At 46.7% G+C, this 22,151-nt stretch overlaps 1 protein-coding gene across 3 annotated transcripts in view; it reads right to left on the reverse strand.

The window, feature by feature from the left end:
- The window catches only part of LOC129701273 (procollagen galactosyltransferase 2-like), a 248,648-nt gene that overhangs the window by 84,078 nt on the left and 142,419 nt on the right, over positions 1-22,151 (reverse strand). For 2 of the 3 annotated variants that reach the window (XM_055642428.1, XM_055642426.1), the window contains exons 9-10: positions 17,659-17,791; positions 1,123-1,250 (exon numbers count right to left, since the gene is read on the reverse strand). The exons of the other annotated variant lie outside the window; for it this stretch is intronic. In XM_055642428.1, the coding sequence (XP_055498403.1) occupies positions 1,123-1,250; positions 17,659-17,791 (261 nt within the window). The remainder of the gene's footprint in view (positions 1-1,122; positions 1,251-17,658; positions 17,792-22,151) is intronic. 3 annotated transcript variants of the gene reach the window in all.

A 22,151-nucleotide genomic window follows, 5' to 3' on the forward strand; every position in this document is an offset into this window, starting at 1 on the left:
CGACGCATGGTTCGATCGCTCGGCGCGGGTGAGCTGACATCCTTCCGAGGCGGGAGCGGATTGCCTCAACGCGGAGGGCCGAACGCCGCAGAATCCTGACAATGGGTGCTGTCTGTACAGACTCGCCGCGGGAGTCAAGATCGTCCCGTCAACAGAGGGCTCGAGGCCCATGACCGAGGAATGACAAAAGGAAGGACTTGAACTTTATTTTGCCTTCCATCACAGTGCGGAATGTGTAGGAATCATGTGTAGGAGTGGGTGTTCATGTTAAACTGTGTTTTTGAGTCAATTGTTTTTAATTGTATGACTGACCTGGCCAATGAAATTCCTCGTATGTTGCAAAACATACTTGGCGAATAAAGTGTGATTCTGATTCTGATTCTAATTCAAGGTCAACGAGCCCCAGGCTGAGGACTCGCCCGATGTGGACCGTGGACGGAGAACCCGCCTTGAAGCTCCGGCTTGCCCGCCTTGCCCACTGCGGACAGAAGACCCGTGCCACACACCGGGGACCCGCCTGGAAGGCCCTTCTTGGTCCATGGAGAGCGGGAGGAGTTGGACGGAGCGCAGTCCTTCAGCCTACCTGCATCTTCCAACCATGGACCAAGCGCCGTTTTCAAGATGGCGTCGACGGAGGAGAGGATCGGTGCCGCCAGGACAACGGGATTAACAAAACCAGAAACATGGCGACTCGATGCCGTACAGTCTTGGTGAAGTCCACCATTACACTACAATGGAAGGTAGACACAAAAATCTGGAGTAACTCAGTGGGACAGGCAGCATCACATCATGGAGAGAAGGAATGGGTGACGTTTCAGATCTGAAGAAGGGTCTTGACACGAATCGTCACCTATTCCGTCTCTCCAGAGATGCTGCCTGTCCCACTGAGTTACTCCAGCTTTTTGTGTCTATCTTCGGTTTAAGCCAGCATCTGCAGTTCCTTCCTACACATTACACTGCAATTGTTGCACATCTGATCTTGTCTATGATTGTGCTTATCCATAGAGACATTGGACTGGACTGTATACAAAATTAAGATTTTCATTGTGCCTAGGTACATGGGACCATAAAGTGTTGACGTCATTCATGACGCATCTTCTGAATCATGGACAATCCACTCACATGAGATCCCAATCCAGCTGGTTCTGCTCAATATCTTCCATCAGCTTTGCTATTTTCCTTCGAAAATGTGGCTTAAACCTATTGTCGTCTTCTAAGACAAGAACCTTCTTCAGACCTTGGTCAACAACCTATAAAAACAAGGCGCATAGAGTCATAGAGATTCATAGAGTGACACAGTGTGGACACAGGCCTTTCGGCCCAACTTGCCAACATGCCCCAGCTACACCAGTCCCACCTGCCTGCCAATTATGTCACTAGGGCTAAGACCAATTTTATAAGAAGGTCCACATCCCTCCAAACTTGTCCTATCCATGTACCTGTCCAAATGTTTCTTAAACGTTGGGATAGTCCCAGCCTCAACTAACTCCTCTGGCAGCTTGTTCCATACACCCACCACCCTTTGTGTGATAAAGTTACCCCTCAGATACCTATTAGATCATTTCCCCTTCACCTTGAACCTTCTTATAAAATCGGTCTCAGCGCTAGTGACATCATTAGCAGCCAGCATCATCAGAGACCCACACCACCCTGGCCACACGCTCATTTCACCCCTGCCACCAGGAAGAAGGCACAGGAGCCTGAAAACGTTGACCTCCAGCTTCAGGAACAGCTTCTTCCCAGCAACCATCAAGCTATTGAACACTACACACACCAACTCAACCTCCAACTACGATCTATCCTGGTTGCACTAGGGTCTTTGGACTTTTGTCTTGCCTTGCACTAATATTGTTTTTCATATTCATTTAACTTTCTTGTTTGTAATTATTATGTTATCCATTGAGGTTTACAGAGCTGTTGTCAATGGTTCAATGATGATTTTATTGTCACGTGTATGAAGTGAAAACACAGTGAAATACGTTTTCATACAAACAGTGCCGTAGATTATTGCCATGGCCCTGATCCTTGATTAGCAAGTGTACACAAATAGTCTGCTGAGTCCCGCATGCAAGAGGCATCACGTTTTGGAGCCATTTACAAAGTCCATGCTCTAGATCATGTTCATACGTGATAGGAACAGAATTAGGCCATTCGGCCCAACAAATCCACTCCGCCATTCAATCATGGCTGATCTATCTTTCCATGCTAACCCCATTCTCCTGCCTTCTACCCATAACCCCTGACATCGTACTAATCAAGAATCTATCTATCTCTGCCTTAAAAATATCCACGGCCTCCACAGCCTTCTGTGGCAATGAATTCCACAGATTCACCACCCTCTGACTTTCAACGTGGATCAAAGCTGGCTGAAGGTGAGAACATGAACGACTTTAAGTGGTGGGTGACAGCTCATTACTCTGAGGAAATTCCAAGTTATAGAATTGAACCAAAACAGTAAATGTTCTGAAGGCAGTTCTGCGCTCCAACCACAGATGGCGCTGTTTTCTCCCATAGAGTCATAGAGTGATACAGCATGGAAATAGTCCCTTTGGCCCAACTTGCCCACACTGGCCAACAATGTCCCAGCTACACTAGTCCCACCTGCCTGCGTCTGGCCCATATCCCTCTAAACCTGTCCTATCCATGTCCCTGTCTCATTGTTTCTTGAACATTGTGATAGTCCCTGCCTTAACTACCTCCTCTGGCAGCTTGTTCCATACACCCACCACCCTTGGTGTGGAAAATTTACCCTTCAGATTCCTATCAAATCTTTTCCCCTTCGCCTTGAACCTATGTGCTCTCTTCAGAGAAGTCCCCCTACACCGCGTCTGTTCTCGAGATGAGACCTCGAGATGAGACCTTGCTCAGCGAGTCAGGCAGCATCTCAGGAGAACATGTCACCTATCCATGATCTGAGATGCTGCCTCACCTGCTGAGTTTAGTTTAGTTTAGATTAGTCTAGAGATACAGCATGGAAACAGGCCCTTTAGCCCACCCAGTCTGCACCGACCAGCGATCCCCACACATTAACACTATCCAACACTAGGAACAATTTACATTTATACCAATCCAATTAACCTACAAACCTGTATGTCTTTGGAGTCCAAAGGTTCTAAGGAATAATAGAATTAGGCCATTCAACCCATCAAGTCTACTCCACCATTCAATCATGGCTGAAACTGAGAGCTTTAAGTGTGGGAGGAAATCGAAGATCTCAGAGAAAACCCATGTGGTCACGGGGAGAATGTACAAACTCCATGCAGACAGCACCCGTAGTCGGGATCGAACCCGGGTCTCCGGCGCAGCAAGCGCTGTATGGCAGAAACTCTACCGCTGCGCCACCTGTGTTACTCCAGCACTTTGTGCCACCTATCCATATTTAGAGGGATATGGGCCAAATGCATGCAGGTGGCACTAGTGTAGATGGACATTAAGTGCTGGAGTAACAAATATGACTATAATGTGTCTTGACCCAAAATCTCAACTGCCCAACCCCACCACAGATGCTGCCTGACTCGTTGAGTCCTTTCGTGTTTATCTCAAGATTGCAGCAACTGCAGTTCCCCAAGGAAGCATCATGCGTTGTATGGTTAGGTGAATATCAGTAGACAGTGGGATACTTAACATGATGTATACACATGTATCAAGTCCTTAGTGTTATGACATCATAGAGCATAGAAACAGGATTGTGGTCCTGACTCCCCATCTGGAGACAGACACAAAATGCTGTAAGGGCAAGGTGTGAAAACGACAGATCAAAACAGACATTGATCAAGGAAATGTAGAATGATTGATTGTTAGCTGAGGGGAAGGTGACAACAAGGCAAACAAACAGTAAAATTAATCCGGAGGACAGTGAAACTAGTCGGAGTGGGGGAGGGACGGAGAGAGAGAAAGAGGACGTTACTTGATAGTAATGAATCAATATTCATACCACTGGGGTGTAAGCTGCCTAAGCAAAATATGAGGTGCGGTTCCTCCAACTTACTCTTCCATATTTCTAGACACCCTCTCCCCTAAAGGGCCTGTCCCACTATACGAATTTACCCAAGAGCTCTCCCGATAAAAAAAAAAAAATCAAACTTGTGGTAAGTACGTAGAATGTACGTAGCAGGTACGTCGGAGCTCGGGACGTCTCTTAGCGGCTCGTAACGCTAACAGCAGGTACTCGGGAAACGCGGTAAGCTCGTGACGTTTTTTCAACATGTTGAACAATGTCCACGAGAGCCCCGAGTACCTACGAGCGGCTATTACCGTAGTTCGAATCAGGGGAAACTCGGCAGAACTCTTGAATTAGCTTGTACAGTGGGACAGGCCCTTTACTCTCAGACTGAAGAAGGGTTTCCTCGACCTGAAATGCCACCATTCCTTCTCTCCAGAGAAGCTGCCTGTCCCGCTGAGTTACTCCAGCATGTTGTTTCTATCTTCGGTGTAAGCCAGCATCTGCAGTTCCTTCCTACACATATTGTACCCCATTGGAGACCTTTGAATGATCTTTAATCAGATTTTATTGGACTTTAACTTACTCCAAATGTTGTACTTTATCATTTATCTGTACACTGTGGATGGCTTGATTGTAACCATGTACAGTCCTTTCTTTGACTGGATAGCACGCAACAAAAAGCTTTTCACTGTACCTCGATACATGTGACAATAATAAACAACACAAAAAAACTCCAATCTAAGATTTGCCTGCGAATGGACCACATCCCTCTAAACTTTGCCTATCCATGTACTGTATCTGTCTTCTTGTTACAAAGCAACAGATTGTTCCAAGTTAAGTGCTGAGGTGACCGAGGTACAGTAAAACATTTTATTGTTGCGTGCTACTCAGTCAGCGGAAAGATTATACATGATTACAATCATGCCAGCATCTGCAGTTCCTTCCCATGTGATTACCACCAGACCGGCCACAGGGTACAGATACTGGATACAGGCTATAATGCTTAGGGGAAGATACAGTACGATGAAAGATAGATCAAAGGTCTCCAATGAGGTAGATGGGAGGTCAGGACTAGTTGGTGAGAGGATGGTTCAGCTGCTTGATAGCAGTTGGGAAGAAACTGTCCCTGAATCTGTGGTTTGTGTTTTCAAACTTCTGTATCTCTATTAGTTTAGTTTAGTTTATTGTTGCATGTACCGAGGTACAGTGAAAAGCTTTTTTGTTGCGTGCTATCCAATCAGCAGAAGGACCATACATGATTACAATCAAGTCATTCTCAGTATATAGATATAAGGTAAGGGAGAATAAACGTTTAGTGCAAGGGAAAGCCAGCAAACGTTCGATCAAGGATAGTCCGAGGGTCACCAATGAGGTAGGAAATAGTAGTTCAGCACCATCTCTGGTTGGGGCAGGATGGTTCAGTTGCCTGTGATAACTGAGTAATTTAGTTTAAGATAGACACAAATGCTGGAGTAACTCAGCGGGCAGGCCAGCATCTATGGAGAGAAGGGATGGGTGACGTTCGTGTCGAGACCTACACAATCCTTTAGTTTAGTTTAGATTATTGTAATGTGTACCAAGTTACAATGAAAAGCTTTCCTGTTACATGCTATCCATTTACATGATTACAATCAAGCCTTCCGCTCTGTGTGTAGGTAGCTGTAGAGTAAGAAAGGCTGCTGTTGGGCTAGCGTTTGAAAGAGTGGAACGTTGTGAGGGATGTTTGCTGTTCCGCTTCTGCGACCAGAATGCAGAGTGTCATAGAAACATAGAAAATTAGGGAAATAGGTGCAGGAGTAGGCCATGCAGCTCATCGAGCCAGCACCGCCATTCAACATTTTAGATTAGATTAGATTCAACTTTATTGTCATTGCATAAATACGAGTATAGGTACAACGAAATGCAGTTTAGGTCTAATCAGAGTGCAAAGTAGTAAAAATACTGGTTTACAAACAAATGTACAATGGGGGTTAAATTAATCTAGTACATAGGCAAATAAATATATACAGATAAAAAATGTATAAAAGATAGCTAGCGTCGGGCCTGTCAGTTCAGTAGTGTAATGGGTTTGTTTTGGAAGAAGCTGCTGGTGGAGAGACCTGAGGCTCCCGTACCGCCTCCCTGATGGGAGGAGAGCAAACAGTCCATGGTTGGGGTGTGAGGGGTCCTTAATGATTTTGCCAGCCCGTCTCAGACACCGTGTGCGGTGAAGGGCAGCCATGGCAGGGAGCGGGGCACCGATGATGTGATGGGCGGTGTTTTCACCACTCGTTGTAGTGCCTCCTGTCAGCTGTGGTGCAGCTGCTGTACCATACTGTGAAGCAGGTGGTCAGGATGCTTTCGATGGTTACAGCGGTAGAAATGGTCAGGATCTGGCGGGAACAGGTGGGCTTTCTCAAAGCCTCTCTCAGAAAGTAGAGGTGTGCTGTGCCTTTTTAATCAGTTTGGAGGTGTTGAGGGGACAAGGATAGATCCTCAGACAGATGTGTACCCCGAGGAATTGTAGTGGAGACGCGCTCCACCTCAGTAACGTTTATGTGGATGGGGGTATGTCTGCCCCCACTGGTCTTCGGGAGTCCACAATGATTTTCCTTTGTCTGCTGTGTGTTGAGGACAGGGTGTTGTTTGGTACACCAAGCTGCCAGGTGCTGGACATCCTCCCCTGTAGTCTGATTCATTGTTGGCACTGATCAGTCCTGCCACCCTGGTGCGTCAGCGAAATTTTATGATGGAGTTGGAGCCATGCATAGGGATGCAGTCGTGGGTGAAGAGGGAGTAGAGGAGAGGGCTGAGCACACAGCCCTGTGGCACGCTGGTGTTCAGTGTCAGAGTGGAGGAGGTGAGGGGGTGCGTTTTGTTAATCCTAACAGACTGGGGTCTGTTAGTGAGGAAATCAGTGTCCAGTGCAGAGGGAGAGGTGTTGATGCCAAGGCCGCTGAGTTGGTGATCAGACTGACGAGGATGACAGTATTAAATGCAGAGCTGAAGTCAATGAATAAACAACTGATCCAGGAGTTGTCATTGTCCAGGTGGGTCAGGGCAGAGTGAAGAGCCGCTGATATGGCGTCCTTGTTGACCTGTTGGGCCGATAGGCAAACTGATGGGGGGTCCAGTATGGGAGGGAGGGAGTGGATTTGAGGGTGAGCCAGGATCAGTCTCTCGAAGCACTTTGCGATGATGGGGTGAGTGCCACTGGGCGGAGAGTCGTTTTTTGAGACTCCCTGAAGCCGACTGTTTGGGCAATGGCACCATGGTTGTGGTCTTGAGGCATGTAGGGACAAACACCCTGGGCCAGTGACAGATTGAAGATATGTGAAGACCAGGGATAGTTGTCCAGCACATGCCCTGAGCACACGCCCGGGGATGCCATCGGGGCCGGCAGCTTTGTGCTCATTCACCTTGCTCAGTGCATCTTGTACAGCAGAGGTGGAGAGCTGTTCATTCGGGGGAGGGGCAGCTTTGATGGCTGGTGTTTTATTGTCCCGATCAAAGCGAGCATAGAAAAAAGTTTAGCTAGTCAGGACGGGAGGCGTTGACAAGGGTGGGGTGGGGGGGGGGAGAGGGGGGGTTAACTTTATTGTAGTCGGTAATGGACTTGATGCCTTGCCACATGCGTCTGGGGTCGGAGTTATTTTGAAATCACCTGCAAACTAATAAAGCCAAATCTAAATGTGCAGTTTGTTATTTACTGATAGCAGCTTGCAGCTTCTTTCATGCTAGCCTGGCATTTGTGTCCGGAGCCACTTCTGATAGCAGCTTGACAGCTCTGAACAGACGGCAGTGATAACACGATGTGAATTCTCTGGGCAGATAGAAGGGCCTACATTTTATTCAGCTAGCCTGGCATTAGCATACCAGAGGTACATAGACTGCAGTGACATAAATGCACAGTCCGATGGTCTTGTCGGAGTCCTCTCTGGGCAGATGGAAGGCAGTGCGCCCATCCAGCTCAATGGCGTTGTTGTTGGTAAGCCATGTTTCTGTGAAAATCAATGACGTTGCAGTCGGTAATCCGTTTGTGTGAAGTGATCCGCAGCCGATAGTCTCGGCCATTTTGTTCACCAGAGACCGAACGTTGGCGAGTAAAATGTTGGGCAGAGCTGGTTGGTGAGGGTTTAGCTTTCGCCTAGCCCGATAGCCTCCCCGCTTCCCACGTCTTTGTTTACGGTCTCTGCGCCGCGTTCGGGGCACTTCCTGCGGAGGAGGAGCTTGGCCCGCTAGACCCGGTGTCCTGGTGATTTACGGTGGTAGTTGGAGGTCACTCTATTGTACTAAACTGTACAGAGAAAACCGAGATCCAAAAGTTCTTGTCGGCCATACGATATGTTCGCACAGACTGTACCGAGGTGAAAAGTACTGAAACTAGTAACCAGAATTCTACTAATTTGCGAAAACTGTAGAGACGCAGAGCACTCATGTTGTGCACGCAACGCCATCTTGTTTAAAACATGATCATGGCTGAACATCAAAAATCAGTACCCCGTTCCTGCTTTTTTTCCAATATCCCGTGATTCCTTTAGCCCTCGGAGATATTGCCCTGGCTTGCAAACTGTAAAGGGTAAAATCCAAGGTCCATTAATGCTGAAAATGTGTGAATGAGGATATTTTGTCAAAACAGACAGCAATTGTATTGCGGATATAGGGAAGCCTTGAGATGGGATATACATACGACTCATGTAATGTCTCACTGCCAGCCCTGTGTGTGGATAAGCCGTCAATCGTCCCACAGCTGAGGAGTTAGTGTCTGACATTATGCCATGGAGTACTGGCGTGAGAGGTTCTAGTAATATCGTCAAATATATTCCAACATAAACATGTGAATTCCATGAATGTATGAATTAGCTATATAAAAAAAATGCTGACATATTTGCACAGTCTCTTGCAGACAGAATATGGAAATCAAGAACCAGAGGTCATAGGATTAAGGTGAGGTGTGGGGGGGGGGGGGGGGGGGGGACTGAATGGCAACCTGGAAGGGGAACAAAAAAAAAAAAAAAAAAAAATAAAAAAAAAAAGAGGCAACCGAAATTATGAAACTCTTTACCGAAACAGGCAAAGGGTGGTGGATATATGGAATGAGCTGCCAGTGGAGGTAGTTGAGCAGGTACTATCACAGCTTTTAAGAAACATTAGCCAGGTACATGGATAGGACCTGTTTAGAGGGATATGAGCCAAAATACAGGCAGGTGGGGATGTTGGTGGGCATGGGCAAGTTGGGCCGAAGGGCCTGTTTCCACATTGTATGACGTGTATGCCAGTGTTTGGCCCATATCCTACCTTTCCTATCCTTGTACCTGTCCAAATGTCTCTTAAATGCTGTTTTATAGTACCTGCCTCAAACACCTCCTCTGGCAGCTCATTCCCCTCTTGAGTGAAAAATCAAGAAGCAGAGGACAGAGGTTTAAGGTGAGAAGGGAAAGATTTAATAGGAATCTGAAGTTGCCCCTCAGGTTCCAATTAAATCTTTCCCATCTCAACTTCAACCTACGTTCTCTGTTTGTTGATTCCCCTACTCTGGATGAAAGGCTCTGTGCACTTATTCTACCTATTCCCTTCATGATTTTATAGGGGTCAAGGAAAGAGCGTTCACGTCGTGGCCCTGTTACCACCAATCTTTCTACCACCACACACACACACAAGAAGCACAAGAAGCAACAAGACCAGTACCATTGTATGCAGATGCCGAGAAGTGTATTCAACTCTGGCTGAACAACTTCTAAGTTTGCAAACTTCTAAGCTTGTGCGTGGACTCTATAATATAATAACATATAACCATATAACAATTACAACACGGAAACAGGCCATCTTGACCCTTCTAGTCCGTGCCGAACACGTATTCTCCTCTAGTCCCATATACCCGCACCCAGACCATAACCTTCCATTCCCTTCCCGTCCATATAACTATCCAATTTATTTTTAAATGATAAAAACGAACCTGCCTCCACCACCTTCACTGGAAGCTCATTCCACACACAGCCACCACTCTCTGAGTAAAGAAGTTCCCCCTCATGTTACCCCTAAACTTCAGTCCCTTAATTCTCAAGTCATGTCCCCTTGTTTGAATCTTCCCTACTCTCAGTGGGAAAAGCTTTTCCACGTCAACTCTGTCTCTCCCTCTCATCATTTTAAAAACCTCTATCAAGTCCCCCCTTAACCTTCTGCGCTCCAAAGAATAAAGCCCTAACTTGTTCAACCTTTCTCTGTAACTTAGTTGCTGAAACCCAGGCAACATTCTAGTAAATCTCCTCTGTACTCTCTCTATTTTGTTGACTCTATTTTGTTGACTCTATATGTCCTCTATAAGAAGAAGAATTATTTTATATACGTCCATAAGATCACCGCTCAGCCTCCTGCGCTCCATGGAATAAAGTTCTGCCCTGCCCATTCCTCTCCCTATAGCTCATGTTAAATATAACTCATAGGGCTTACGGAATCAAGGGAAATGGGGAGAAAGCAGTAACAGGATACTGGTTCTGGATGATCAGCCATGATCATATTGAATGGCCGTACTGGCTTGAAGGGCCGAATGGCCTACGCCTGTATGTTTCTAAGTCCTGGCAACATCCTTGTAAAATACCTTTTTATTTTACACTTGCGATCTCTCGTTCTTGATCGCTCCGCCAAAGGGCACAGCCATCTGTCTAAACGCTCTCATTATTGTATATACTTCCATCACATCTCACCTCAGCCTTCTGCTTTCTAAAGAAAACAGATCCTACAACTGCAATCGACCATCCAATGAGCTACAAAGGTTCTTTGTTTAAAGTGAATCAAATGGCTTTGTGATTACCATAATTGAAACCAGCTTTCTCTCAGAATTGTTGAATTCTGGATTTACATGAATTTTAACTCAAGTTAAATTGATGACTGCTAAAATGGAATCAAACTTCTATCTTCTGCTTCATAGCCCAAGGCTACTGGATCCCAATAGTTTAGTCTAGTTCCGTGTAGAGATACAGTGGAGCGGAAACAGGCTCCTCGGCCCACCGATCCACACCGACCAGCGACCCCCGCACATTAACATTGTCGAACACCAGTTACACATTCATAGAAACATAGAAAATAGGTGCAGGAGTAGGCCATTCGGCCCGTCGAGCCTGCACCGCCATTCAATATGATCATGGCTGATCATCCAACTCAGTATCCCGTACCTGCCTTCTCTCCATACCCCCTGATCCCCTTAGCCACAAGGGCCACATCTAACTCCCTCTTAAATATAGCCAATGAACTGGCCTCAACTACCCTCTGTGGCAGAGAGTTCCAGAGATTCACCACTCTCTGTGTGAAAAACGTTTTTCTCATCTCAATCTTCCTGCATCTAGCCTATCCAACCCCTTAACAATTTTGTAAGTTTCTATAAGATCCCCCCTCAATCTCTAAATTCTAGCGAGTACAAGCCGAGTCTATCCAGTCTTTCTTCATATGAAAGTCCTGACATCCCAGGAATCAGTCTGGTGAAACTTCTCTGTACTCCCTCTATGGCAAGAATGTTCTTCCTCTGATTAGGAGACCAAAACTGTACGCAATACTCCAGATGTGGTCTCACTAAGACCCTGTACAACTGCAGTAGAACCTCCCTGCTCCTATACTCAAATCCTTTTGCTATGAATGCTAACATACCATTCGCTTTCTTCACTGCCTGCTGCACCTGCATGCCCACTTTCAATGACTGGTGTACCATGACACCCAGGTATCGTTGCATCTCCCTTTTCCTAATCGGCCACCAAGCCAATTAACCTACAAACCTGTACGTCTTTGGAGTGTGGATGGAAACAGAAGATGTCGGAGAAAACCCACGCAGGTCACGGGGAGAACGTACAAACTCCGTAGAGACAGCACCCGTAGTTGGGATTGAACCCGGGTCTCTGGCGTTGTCAGCGCTGTAAGGCAGCAACTCTACCGCTGCACCACCGTGACACCACCCTGTATACTGTGAATACTGTCAATTAGATATGCTGCCTAAAGAAGCACTTTTGGGCTGTTGATATAGTTGAATTACTGCTATAAATCTACAGTCTGTGCCTCAGAATACAAGGGCACTCCTTTAGGAATGAGATGAGGAGGAATTTCTTTAGCCAGATGGTGGTGAATCTGTGGGATTCATTGCCACAGAAGGCTGTGGAGGCCAAGTCAAGGGGTATTTGAAGGGAAGAGATTTAACTTTTTTTCGCCTTTCATCACAGTGAGGAATGTGGAGGAGTCACTGTGGTGGATGTTTATGCATTTTGTGTGTTCTGTTGCTTTTTACTGGTTAGACTGCATGGCAAATGAAATTCCTCGTATGTTGCAAACCATACTTGGCTAATAATGTAATTCTGATTCTGATTATTATGATTATGATTATTTTTAAGGCGGAGATTGACAGATTCTTGATTAGTCCGGGTGTCTGAAGTTATGGGTAGAAGGCAGAAGAATGAGGTTAGGAGGGAAAGATAGATCAGCCATGATTGAATGGTGGAGTAGACTCAATGGGCCGAATGACCTACATATAGGTATGTTACAAAGCCTACCTGAAGCGTCATTGAAAATCTGCCCCAGGCCGTGTGTGTGATTTTGGCGCTGTTTACAGGGGGCGGGTAAAACGCGATTTTTACTAGGCTGTTGCAATCGAAAATGTTCAGCCTAGTAAATCATTAACGAAAAATCGCTGAAAGACCCCGTCGCAAAAGGTAATATTAGTTTTTATGGCGTATAATAGTTATAGTAGTTTAAAAATCACTCTCTAAACCCGCGACCTCTCGCAGCCCCAGGGTTTTATAAAGCAAACAATTAAAGGTATGTAGCTTATTTTTACATTAAAAAGGGCTTCTTAAGAACCCTTTATACAAAGTTTACTATAGCGAGTAGCTCATTTTGGGCTCTTTATATCCCGCAGTATTTTTCTGGGCATTTGAGGGCACAAATCCAGCGCAATGTGAACGTTCTAAACCAGCGCGTTCACAGGATCCCACTAGAAAGCTGATTTAAAATGGACTTTAATTTGCAGCAATTGAACACTAAATGCCTTCCATTTGGCCTATAAAGTAATGTAAATGAGATTTCAAAATCATGTTTTATTCTAAATTATTTATGAATATTATTTGGACACTTGGGCTATTTAAAAATGTTAATCATTTATTAAGAAATGGATAGATGTTTAGATCTAGTAATTGAAGTTTGAAATTAGCTACACTTGGGTAACTAACTAATTATGTTTTAATTTCAGGTCATCCAAGTAAGATTATTTTATATTTGTTTCAGAATGCTTCAATCTACGATAACTTAAAATTTCATTCAGTTCTCTTAATTTTTAAGAAGGTTATGGGTTTTTGACTGTCCACGATCAAAGCTTTTTTGTTATGTCCATAGAAAATCAATAGGGAACAAGATACTAATTTCCGAGTATGAACATGTCCATAACTTTTTTAATACTTGAGATATGAAAGTGAATTAGGTGTCAAAAATTAAACTTCTTTTTATGCTTTATCTGATGGGATAAATTACAGACTTGATTTTTTAAATCTCAATATTTTGTAACATTGCTACTACATATGCTCCTATGACATATGGGATATAGTTTTGGAGGATCAGGGAATTGAGGGCTATGGGGGAAATGGCACAGAAGAGAGGATGAGGCCAAATGCGGGCAGATCAGCCCTGATTGTATTGAATTGCGGAGGCAGGTTAAGGGGCAGAATGGCAGAGTAGACGGGCCGACCGGCCTACTCTTCCTGTGGCTTATGAAGTCATGAACATCGCAGTAATTCTCATCAGGAAGGCTGGCTCTGTCTGGGGACGGAGTTGGATCAAGCACGGGAGATGGTCTTGGAGGCACAAGACGCTCCTCAAACTGGGAGGCATCTTGGACAATAGAGCTCACCCCCTCCATGACACACTGGTCAACCTGAGGAGCACCTTCAGCAACAGACTGGTTCCACCAAGATGCAGCACAGAACGCCACAGGAAATTCTTCTTCCATGTGGCTATCAAACTGTACAACTCTCCCCTTCTGTCGTGGGGGTCAAACTGACTCCCCCCCCCCCCATCCCCCATCTTTGCACATTCCTCACCCCGGACTTTTCCACAATAAATTCATTTCACGTTTGTAACATTTGTGCCGTGCAATAACTGGTCACTTAAATGTCATTATTATTATAGTGACGACATTTTCAATGCCTTGTAACTGAGTCTTTTGACTGTTGGCAGAACAATGTCCCTCCAGGTACAATAAAATTGTATGGTATCGTATCATAACGTATCGTATCATTAATATATCTCAGTCAACTGCATGATGGTCAACTACAGGACTGGACTGGCAATTGAACAAGTGAACCCATAGATTGCTGGAGTATGTAATTGTGATGAGAACACTGTTCCTGTTGAAGATAGACACAAAATGGGTGATGTTTCTGGTCTCATCCCAAAAATTCACCCATTCCTTCTCTCCAGAGATGCTGCCTGGCCCGCTGAGTTACTCCAGCATTTTTAAACCATTTTCGGTTTAAACCAGCATCTGCAGTTCCTTCCTACACTGTTCCTTCTAAGATGTGTCTCCCAATACCCAGCGAGCCAGCACCGCCATGCACTGTAATCATGGCTGATCACCCACAATGAGTACCCTGTTCCTGCCTTCTCCCCATATCCCCTGATTCCATCATCTTTAAGAGCTCTAACTCTCTCTTGAAAGCATCCAGAGAATTAGCCTCCACTGCCTTCTGAGGCAGAGAATTCCACAACTCTCCGTGAAAAAAGTTTTTCCTCGTCTCCGTTCTAAATGGCCTGCCCCTTATTCTTAAACTGTGTCCCTTGGTTCTGGACTCCCCCAACATCGGGAACACGTTTCCTGCCTCTAGTGTGTCCAATCCCTTAATAATCTTATATGTTTCAATAAGATCCCCTCTCACCCTTCTAAAATCCAGTGTATACAAGCCCAGCCGCTCCATTCTTTCAACATGTGACATTCCCGCCATCCCCTATAGGTAAACCGGAGATGGTCAGATATTAATAATTCCCAACAGCGATCTTGGACGGGAATCCAACTCAGGAATGATGTTGGCAATGGATTCTAATCGGACCAACATAGTTGGTGACTGGAGGTACAGCTTTGAAATGCCCACTCACATTTGCCTCAAATTCCTGAAGAAGGCCTTTGAAAAATTGATGGTTAAACAGAAAGCAAGTAATGCCGCGCATGATGGGGTTTTTTTTGCCCTGGGGCACGTCGGAATGCTGGTTGGCCTGTATCTGCAATAAATAGAACAACAAGTGGCCTGTTCCATGGCCAGCAGTTAACTAACTAGTACACAGCAAGATGGCGGCCAGGCCGGGAGACCCTGTTAGTGCTGGTCTCAGTCTGCGATCTCTCATTACAATCGCTCCACTCTTGTAAACTTCTCTTCCTACAGCTGCATTTCCTTTATGCTGTATCTTTATGCTTAGGATGCAACAAAAAGCTTTTCATCGTACCTCGGTACTCGTGACAATAAACTATTCTAACTTGGCAACTTGCTAAAATGCTAATATAATCTTAGTTTGTTGTACTGCATTTGTGTTGTTTTTGTGCAGTATTATTGATGTTATTGTTGCTATAGTTATTGTTAACAGACCACTAAATGCATTATTGGGAGAGTCACAGAGTCATAGAGTGATACAGCGTGGAAACAGGCCCTTCCGCCCAACTTGCCCACACCGGCCAACATGTCCCAGCTGCACAAGTCCCATCTGTCTGTGTTTGGCCCACATCCTTCTAAACCTGTCCTATCCATGCATCTGTCTGCTTCTTAAACTTTGCGATAGTAAATTCATTAACTTGATCCAAATTTCAGTTACAATGGTGGATGCATGTTAGGCTTTGACTGGCGTTCCCTGTCACCACATTAAGATCATCCACATCCACAATTGTTTGCCCTACAGCAGGCAGCAACTCTTCCACTGTTGCCCATGCCCAAGTTCCTGCCGGCAATTGTTGTATTGGGGACTTATTTTGTGTCGTGCAGGAAATCCCCTGGGGGACTTGTGGAGACAGACGACATGTGGAGTTTCCTTCCACCGTGATTGCTTGGTATTAAAGACAAGTATAAAAACTATTGTAGCCCAGCACAGTGTCATTACCCACAGCACAGTGTCATTCAACACCAACAACATAGTAGGCTCCCCCTCAGTCATGACTGACCATGGGTGATGCATCGTGGTCGGATGCAAGCCTGGGCGATGTCATATGTAGGACAGGCTGTTGCCCATGCAGCACGTCCCCCTCTCCACGTCGCTGATCGATCTAAAGGAACAGCAGGGCCATTACAGTTTGGCACCAGTGCCGTCGCAGGAGCTGCCAGAGTGAGGTTGTAGACAACGACAAACTGCCTTAGGGGCTCCGACTCCGGATTGTCTTGAGGTTTACTCCTGGAACCTTTTCCATGACTGGATATGGCCACAAGGCAGTGGAGGTTTTAAATAAAGAGAGTTTTCCCTCTCCTAGATGGACTGCCTTCCCAGACTGACGAGCCCCATCTGCCCGAGACTCGTGGGGATGGGAGCGTCTACCTTCCCGTGCAGGTCTATAGCACCTGCCCACTGCCCACCAAGAACATACTCTAGTAATGGTCGATAAGGCAATTACAAGTTGCTTGACAGATCCCAAGGGAAAATAACAATAAAAGCCAGAAAAATGTGACAAGTTCTGCTGTAACTTTTTCACACAAAGGGTGGTGGGTGAATGGAACAAGCTGCCGGAGGAGGTAGTTGAGGCTGGAATTATTGCAACGTTTAAGACACTTTTAGACAGGTACATGGATAGGATAGGTTTAGAGTGATATGGGCTAAATGCAGTTTAGAACTAGTGTAGATGGGGCATGGTGGTCAGCATGAGCACATCGGGCCAAAGGGCTTGTTTCCACACTGTAACACACCATCACTGCAACCCATGTGGAAGGCAATGCCCATCCCCAACTAGAACGATAGACAGAAGAAGGATCTCGACCCAAAACGTCACCCATTCCTATTCTTCAGAGATGCTGTCTGTCCAGCTGAGTGACTCCAGCTTTTTGTGTCTATCTTTGGTACAAACCAGCATCCGCAGTTCCATCCTACACCCAACAAGAAAGAGTTGACCCTGATATTCAATTGCATTGCCATCACTGAATCCGCCATTACTAATACCGTTACCAGGGATTTAATTGAATAGGCAACACGATGGGGCAGCAAGTAGTCCTGCCTCCTCCCAGAAACAGAAAACCGGCGTTGACCTCCAGTATTGGATGTGGGGTTGGTTGGGTTGAGTTGAGTGGAGTTGAGTGGAATGCAGGGATACAGCATGGAAACAGGCCCTTAGAACCACGCTAACTATCGATCACCCATTTACACTAGTTCTTATTTAGTTTAGTTTAGTTCAGAGATAAAGCAGCAAAGCAGTCTCTTCTGCCCACCGGGTCCGCGCCAACCAGCGATCCCCGCACATTAACACTATCCTACACACACTAGGGACAATTTTTACATTTAACAAGCCAATTGACCGACAAACCTGCGCGTCTTTGGAGTGTGGGAGGAAACCGTAAACCAAAACCCCACGCAGGTCACGGGGAGAACGTACAAACTCCATACGGACAGCACCCGTAGTCGGGATCGAACCCGGGTCTCCCGGTGCTGCATTCGCTGTAAGGCAGCAACTCTACCGCCTTCACATATACGTGAAGCAGATCTCCAAACGGCCGAAAGGTGCGGGTTCAGAGGCAACGTCTTACCTCTTTCCAGATGTTGTAATGGCTGAGGAAGCAGCCAATCTCCCCCCTTGTAAGGATTCGGCCTGAGTAGGGGTCATGATACCCTGGCAACATTTCAATGTGAAGTGCCTTCAGGTGGCTTGTGTTGAGGGCCCTGTGAACACATAATATACGTCACACAGTAACCTGAAGTGGAATCTACAACAACACAGAATGTAAACACAGCTCCCAATGTCCGGTCAGTATCTCTCTCAAGTCATTTAAGAAGGAACTGCAGATGGTGGGAAATCGAAGGTAGACAAAAGTGCTGGGGCAACTCAGCGGGTGCAGCAGCATCTATGGAGCAAAGAAAATAGGCAACGTTTCGGGCCGAAACTCTTCAGGGTTTTGGCCCGAAACGTTGCCTATTTCCTTCACTCCATAGATGCTGCTGCACCCGCTGAGCTCAGAAGAAGGGTTTCGGCTCGAAACGTTGCCTATTTCCTTCACTCCATAGATGCTGCTGCACCCGCTGAGCTCAGAAGAAGGGTTTCGGCTCGAAACGTTGCCTATTTCCTTCGCTCCATAGATGCTGCTGCACCCGCTGAGTTTCCCCAGCACTTTTGTCTACCGTCTCTCTCAAGTCAAGTCACAAAATGCAGGAGAAATTTGATCCTGACTACGTGTGCTGTCTATACTGAGTTTGTACGTTCTCCCCGTGACTTGTGTGGCTTTTCTACGGGTGCTCAGGATTCCTCCCACACTCCAAAGACGTGCAGGTTTGTTGGTTAATTGGCTTGGTATGCATGTAAAAATGTTGTCCCTAGTGTAGGATAGTGTTAATGTGCAGGGATCGCTGGTCGGTGCAGAAACAGTGGGCCGAAGGGCCTGTTTCCCCACTGTATCTCTAAACTAAACTAAACTAATTCAATGGATCAGGCAGAATCTCTGGAGGAAATAGACAGATGATGCTATAGGTCAAGTTTAATCCTCCCCCGACCTGTATCCACCTATCGCTCCCCAAGCTTCGTCCCAACACCAACTTTCTTCCTGCTACAATCAGTCAGAGGGCCTTCCATCTGAGACATCGTCTATCCACATTCTCCAGCGATGCGGACTGATCTGTTGAACTACTCCAGCACTTTGTGTCTTTTTTGTAAACCAGTATCTGCAGTATCTGCAGTCTGAAGAAGGGTTTCGGCCCGAAACGTTGCCTATTTCCTTCGCCAGTCTGAAGAAGGGTTTCGGCCCGAAACGTTGCCTATTTCCTTCGCGGCCCCCGATCAGTCTGAAGAAGGGTTTTGGCCCGAAACGTTGCCTATTTCCTTCGCTCCATAGATGCTGCTGCACCCGCTGAGTTTCTCCAGCTTTTTTGTGTAATCTGCAGTTCATCATATCTACGTCTCTCTCCATTATTACTGTTTCAGGATGAAACACATGTTTGCAGTCAGGTATATTAATCTAACCTTTTGGACAGTTTGTAGCATACTATTTACATTCAGCTTTACATTTTGTAGCATCAAGTGGTACAGTGAAAAGCTTGTTTTCTTTTGTTTTGGAAGCATCTACACTTCACGCTGCCTCGGCAAGGCCAGCAGCATAATCAAAGGACCAGTCTCACCCCGGTCACTCCCTCTTCTCCCCTCTCCCATCGGACAAGAGGTACGGAAATGTGAAAATGGATTCCGGATTCAGGGACAGTTTCTTCCCGGCTGTTATCAGGCAACTGAACCATCTTATCACCAACTAGAGAGCGATCCTGAGCTATCATCTACCTCATTGGAGAACCTCGGGCAATGTTAATTGGACTTTACTGGACATTATCTTGCACTAAATGATGTTCCCTTTATCATGCATCTGTACACTGTGACTGGATAGCACGTAACAAAAAGCTTTTCACTGTCCCTCGGTACACGTGACAATAAACTAAACTCAAACTAAAGCTAACAAGTAAAACTATTGCCCCCGTCCCACTTAGGAAACCTGAACGGAAACCTCTGGTGACCTTGCGTGTCACCCAAGGCTTCGATGAGTCGCCAGAGGTTTCGGTGACTCGCCTGGAAAGCCTCGACCGAAGCGTGAGTTGCATCTACTGACTAAGGATCCTACAGGATCTTCACACACACACACACACACACGCACACACACACACACACACTGGGGGCCAGGGACAGCGGAGGAGCGCTGTCTGCGTGATGAAGAGGAAGGTAAATGGAGCACGGTGAGTCCTTTAGAGAGCGCGGGGGGGAAGGAGAGAGGGGGAGAGAAGGGGAGCGAGAAGGGGGGAGAGAAGGGGGGAGGAGAGAAGGGGGGGAGAGAAGGGGGGGGAGAGGGGGGAGAGAAGGAGGGGGAGAGAAGGAGGGGGAGAGAGAAGGGGGGGAGAGAAGGGGGGAGAGAGGGGGGGAGAGAAGGGGGGGAGAGAGGGAGAGGGGGGGGAGAGAAGGGGGGAGAGATGGGGAGAGAAAGGGGGGAGAGAAGGGGGGGAGAGGAAGGGGGGGAGAGAAGGGGGGAGAGAAGAGAAGGGGGGGAGAGAAGGGGGGAGAGAGAAGGGGGGGGAGAGAGAGAGGGGGGAGAGAGAGAAGGGGGGAGAGAGAGAAGAGGGAGAGAGAGAAGAGAAGGAGAGAAAGAGAGAAAGAGAGAGGGGGGAGAGAGAGAGAGAAGGGGGGAGAGAGAGATAGAAGGGGGGAGAGAGAAGGGGGGGGGGAGAGAGAAGGGGGGAGAGAGAAGGGGGGGAGAGAGAAGGGGGGAGAGAGAAGGGGGGAGAGAGAAGGGGGGAGAGAGAAGGGGGGAGAGAGAAGGGGGGAGAGGAGAAGGGGGAGAGAGGGGGGGAGAGAAGAGGGAGAGAAGGGGGGGGAGAGGAGAGGGGGGAGAGAAGGGGGGAGAGAAGGGGGGAGAGAAGGGGGGAGGGAAGGGGGGAGGGAAGGGGGGAGAGAAGGGGGGGGAAGAAGGAGTGGAGACAGTTTTAAGAAGTTTAATAAAGTTAGCAGGCGGCGGATCTTCTAGGTCCTGAAAACCAAAGATCTTACAGGATCTTTACTGAAAACTCCAATGAAGCAATCAAAATGTCCGGTCAGCGAAGGAGATTGCCTTCGGCTGCCTGTAAGTAAATAGCGACCCCACTCCACTGGCTTCGACCAAACGGCAACCTATTTTTAGTCGAGGCCTGTTTTTTTTTTTTTTTTAAATAATCGCACGAACATAGACGAAGCCTCGACCACGCGGAAACCACTTTTCATCATTAGGGAGAGAGACCAAAACCTCCGGGAACCTCACGAAAACCTTGGGTGAGGCGCAAGGTCTCCAGAGGTTTCCGTTCAAGTGGGACATGGGCTTTAAAAAGGTTGAATGCGATCCAATTAAATCAGGTAATGTTATGCATGAATACAATCAATACAAACAAGTCCAACAGATGGAGCGAAATGAAAAATACCAGTGTGTAGAATATTGTTTCTCAGCATTGTAGCATAACAGTTCCTGGGAAAAAGTCCAACGTCTGCAATGAGGTAGGTTGGAAGGTCAGGCCAGTACCCCAGCTAATGGAAAGACCATTCAGAAGCCTGATATTTGAAACCCACTTGTAAGCCAACAATGTCTGTTTGCTAAACACAAAGAGCTGGCGTAACTCAGCAGAATAACTGTATATCTCTCATTCCCCTCTCCCCTGACTCTCAGCCTGAAGAAGGGCCTCGACCCGAAACGTCACCGATTCCTTTTCCCTAGAGATGCTGTCTGACCCGCTGAGTTACTCAAACTATCTTCGGTTTAAACCAGCATCTGCAGTTAATTCCTACACACTATTAGCCCTGTCCCACTGTACGATTTCATTCCAAGAGCTCTCCCGAGTTTAAAAAAAACAAACAAACTCGTGGTAAGCACGGAGAATGAACATAGCGGGTACGTCGGAGCTCGGGGACGTCTCTTAGCGCTAACAGCAGGTACTCGGGAAGACTCGCTAATGGGAGGTAAGCACGGGAAGACTCGTGAAGATTTTTCAACGTTGAAAAATGTCCACGAGAGCCCCGAGTACCGACGAGTGGCCATTACCGTAAATCTCCGAGTTCGAATCAGGGCAAACTCGGGAGAGCTCTTGGAATGAACTCGTACCGTGGGACAGGGCTAGATGTATGTTTGTTATCAGCTGAAACTTTATGCCTGCTGTTCCAACGACTCATCTCAATATGACTCCTTTGCGGTCATTGCTAATGCCAGCGTTTACCTATTACCCACCACTGGTGACTTGAATGGTTTGCAAACCACGTGTGCAAGATCTGTTGGGCGGCACAGTGGTGCAGCGGGTAGAGCCGCTGCCTCGCAGCGCCAGGGACCTGGGTTCGATCCTGACCTCGGTTGCTGTCTCTGAGTGGAGTTTGCATGTTCTCCCTGTGACCGCGTGTGTTTTAGATCTGGTTTCCTCCCACATCCCAAAGACGTGCGGGTTTGTAGGTTAATTGGCCCTCTGTAAAATTGCCCAAGTGTGCAGGGAATGGGATAACATAGTCGGCATGTTTGGCGTGGAGATGCATGAAACATGAAAT

Source organism: Leucoraja erinacea, chromosome 10 (genome assembly GCF_028641065.1).
Source record: "Leucoraja erinacea ecotype New England chromosome 10, Leri_hhj_1, whole genome shotgun sequence".
Lineage (NCBI taxonomy): Eukaryota > Metazoa > Chordata > Chondrichthyes > Rajiformes > Rajidae > Leucoraja > Leucoraja erinaceus.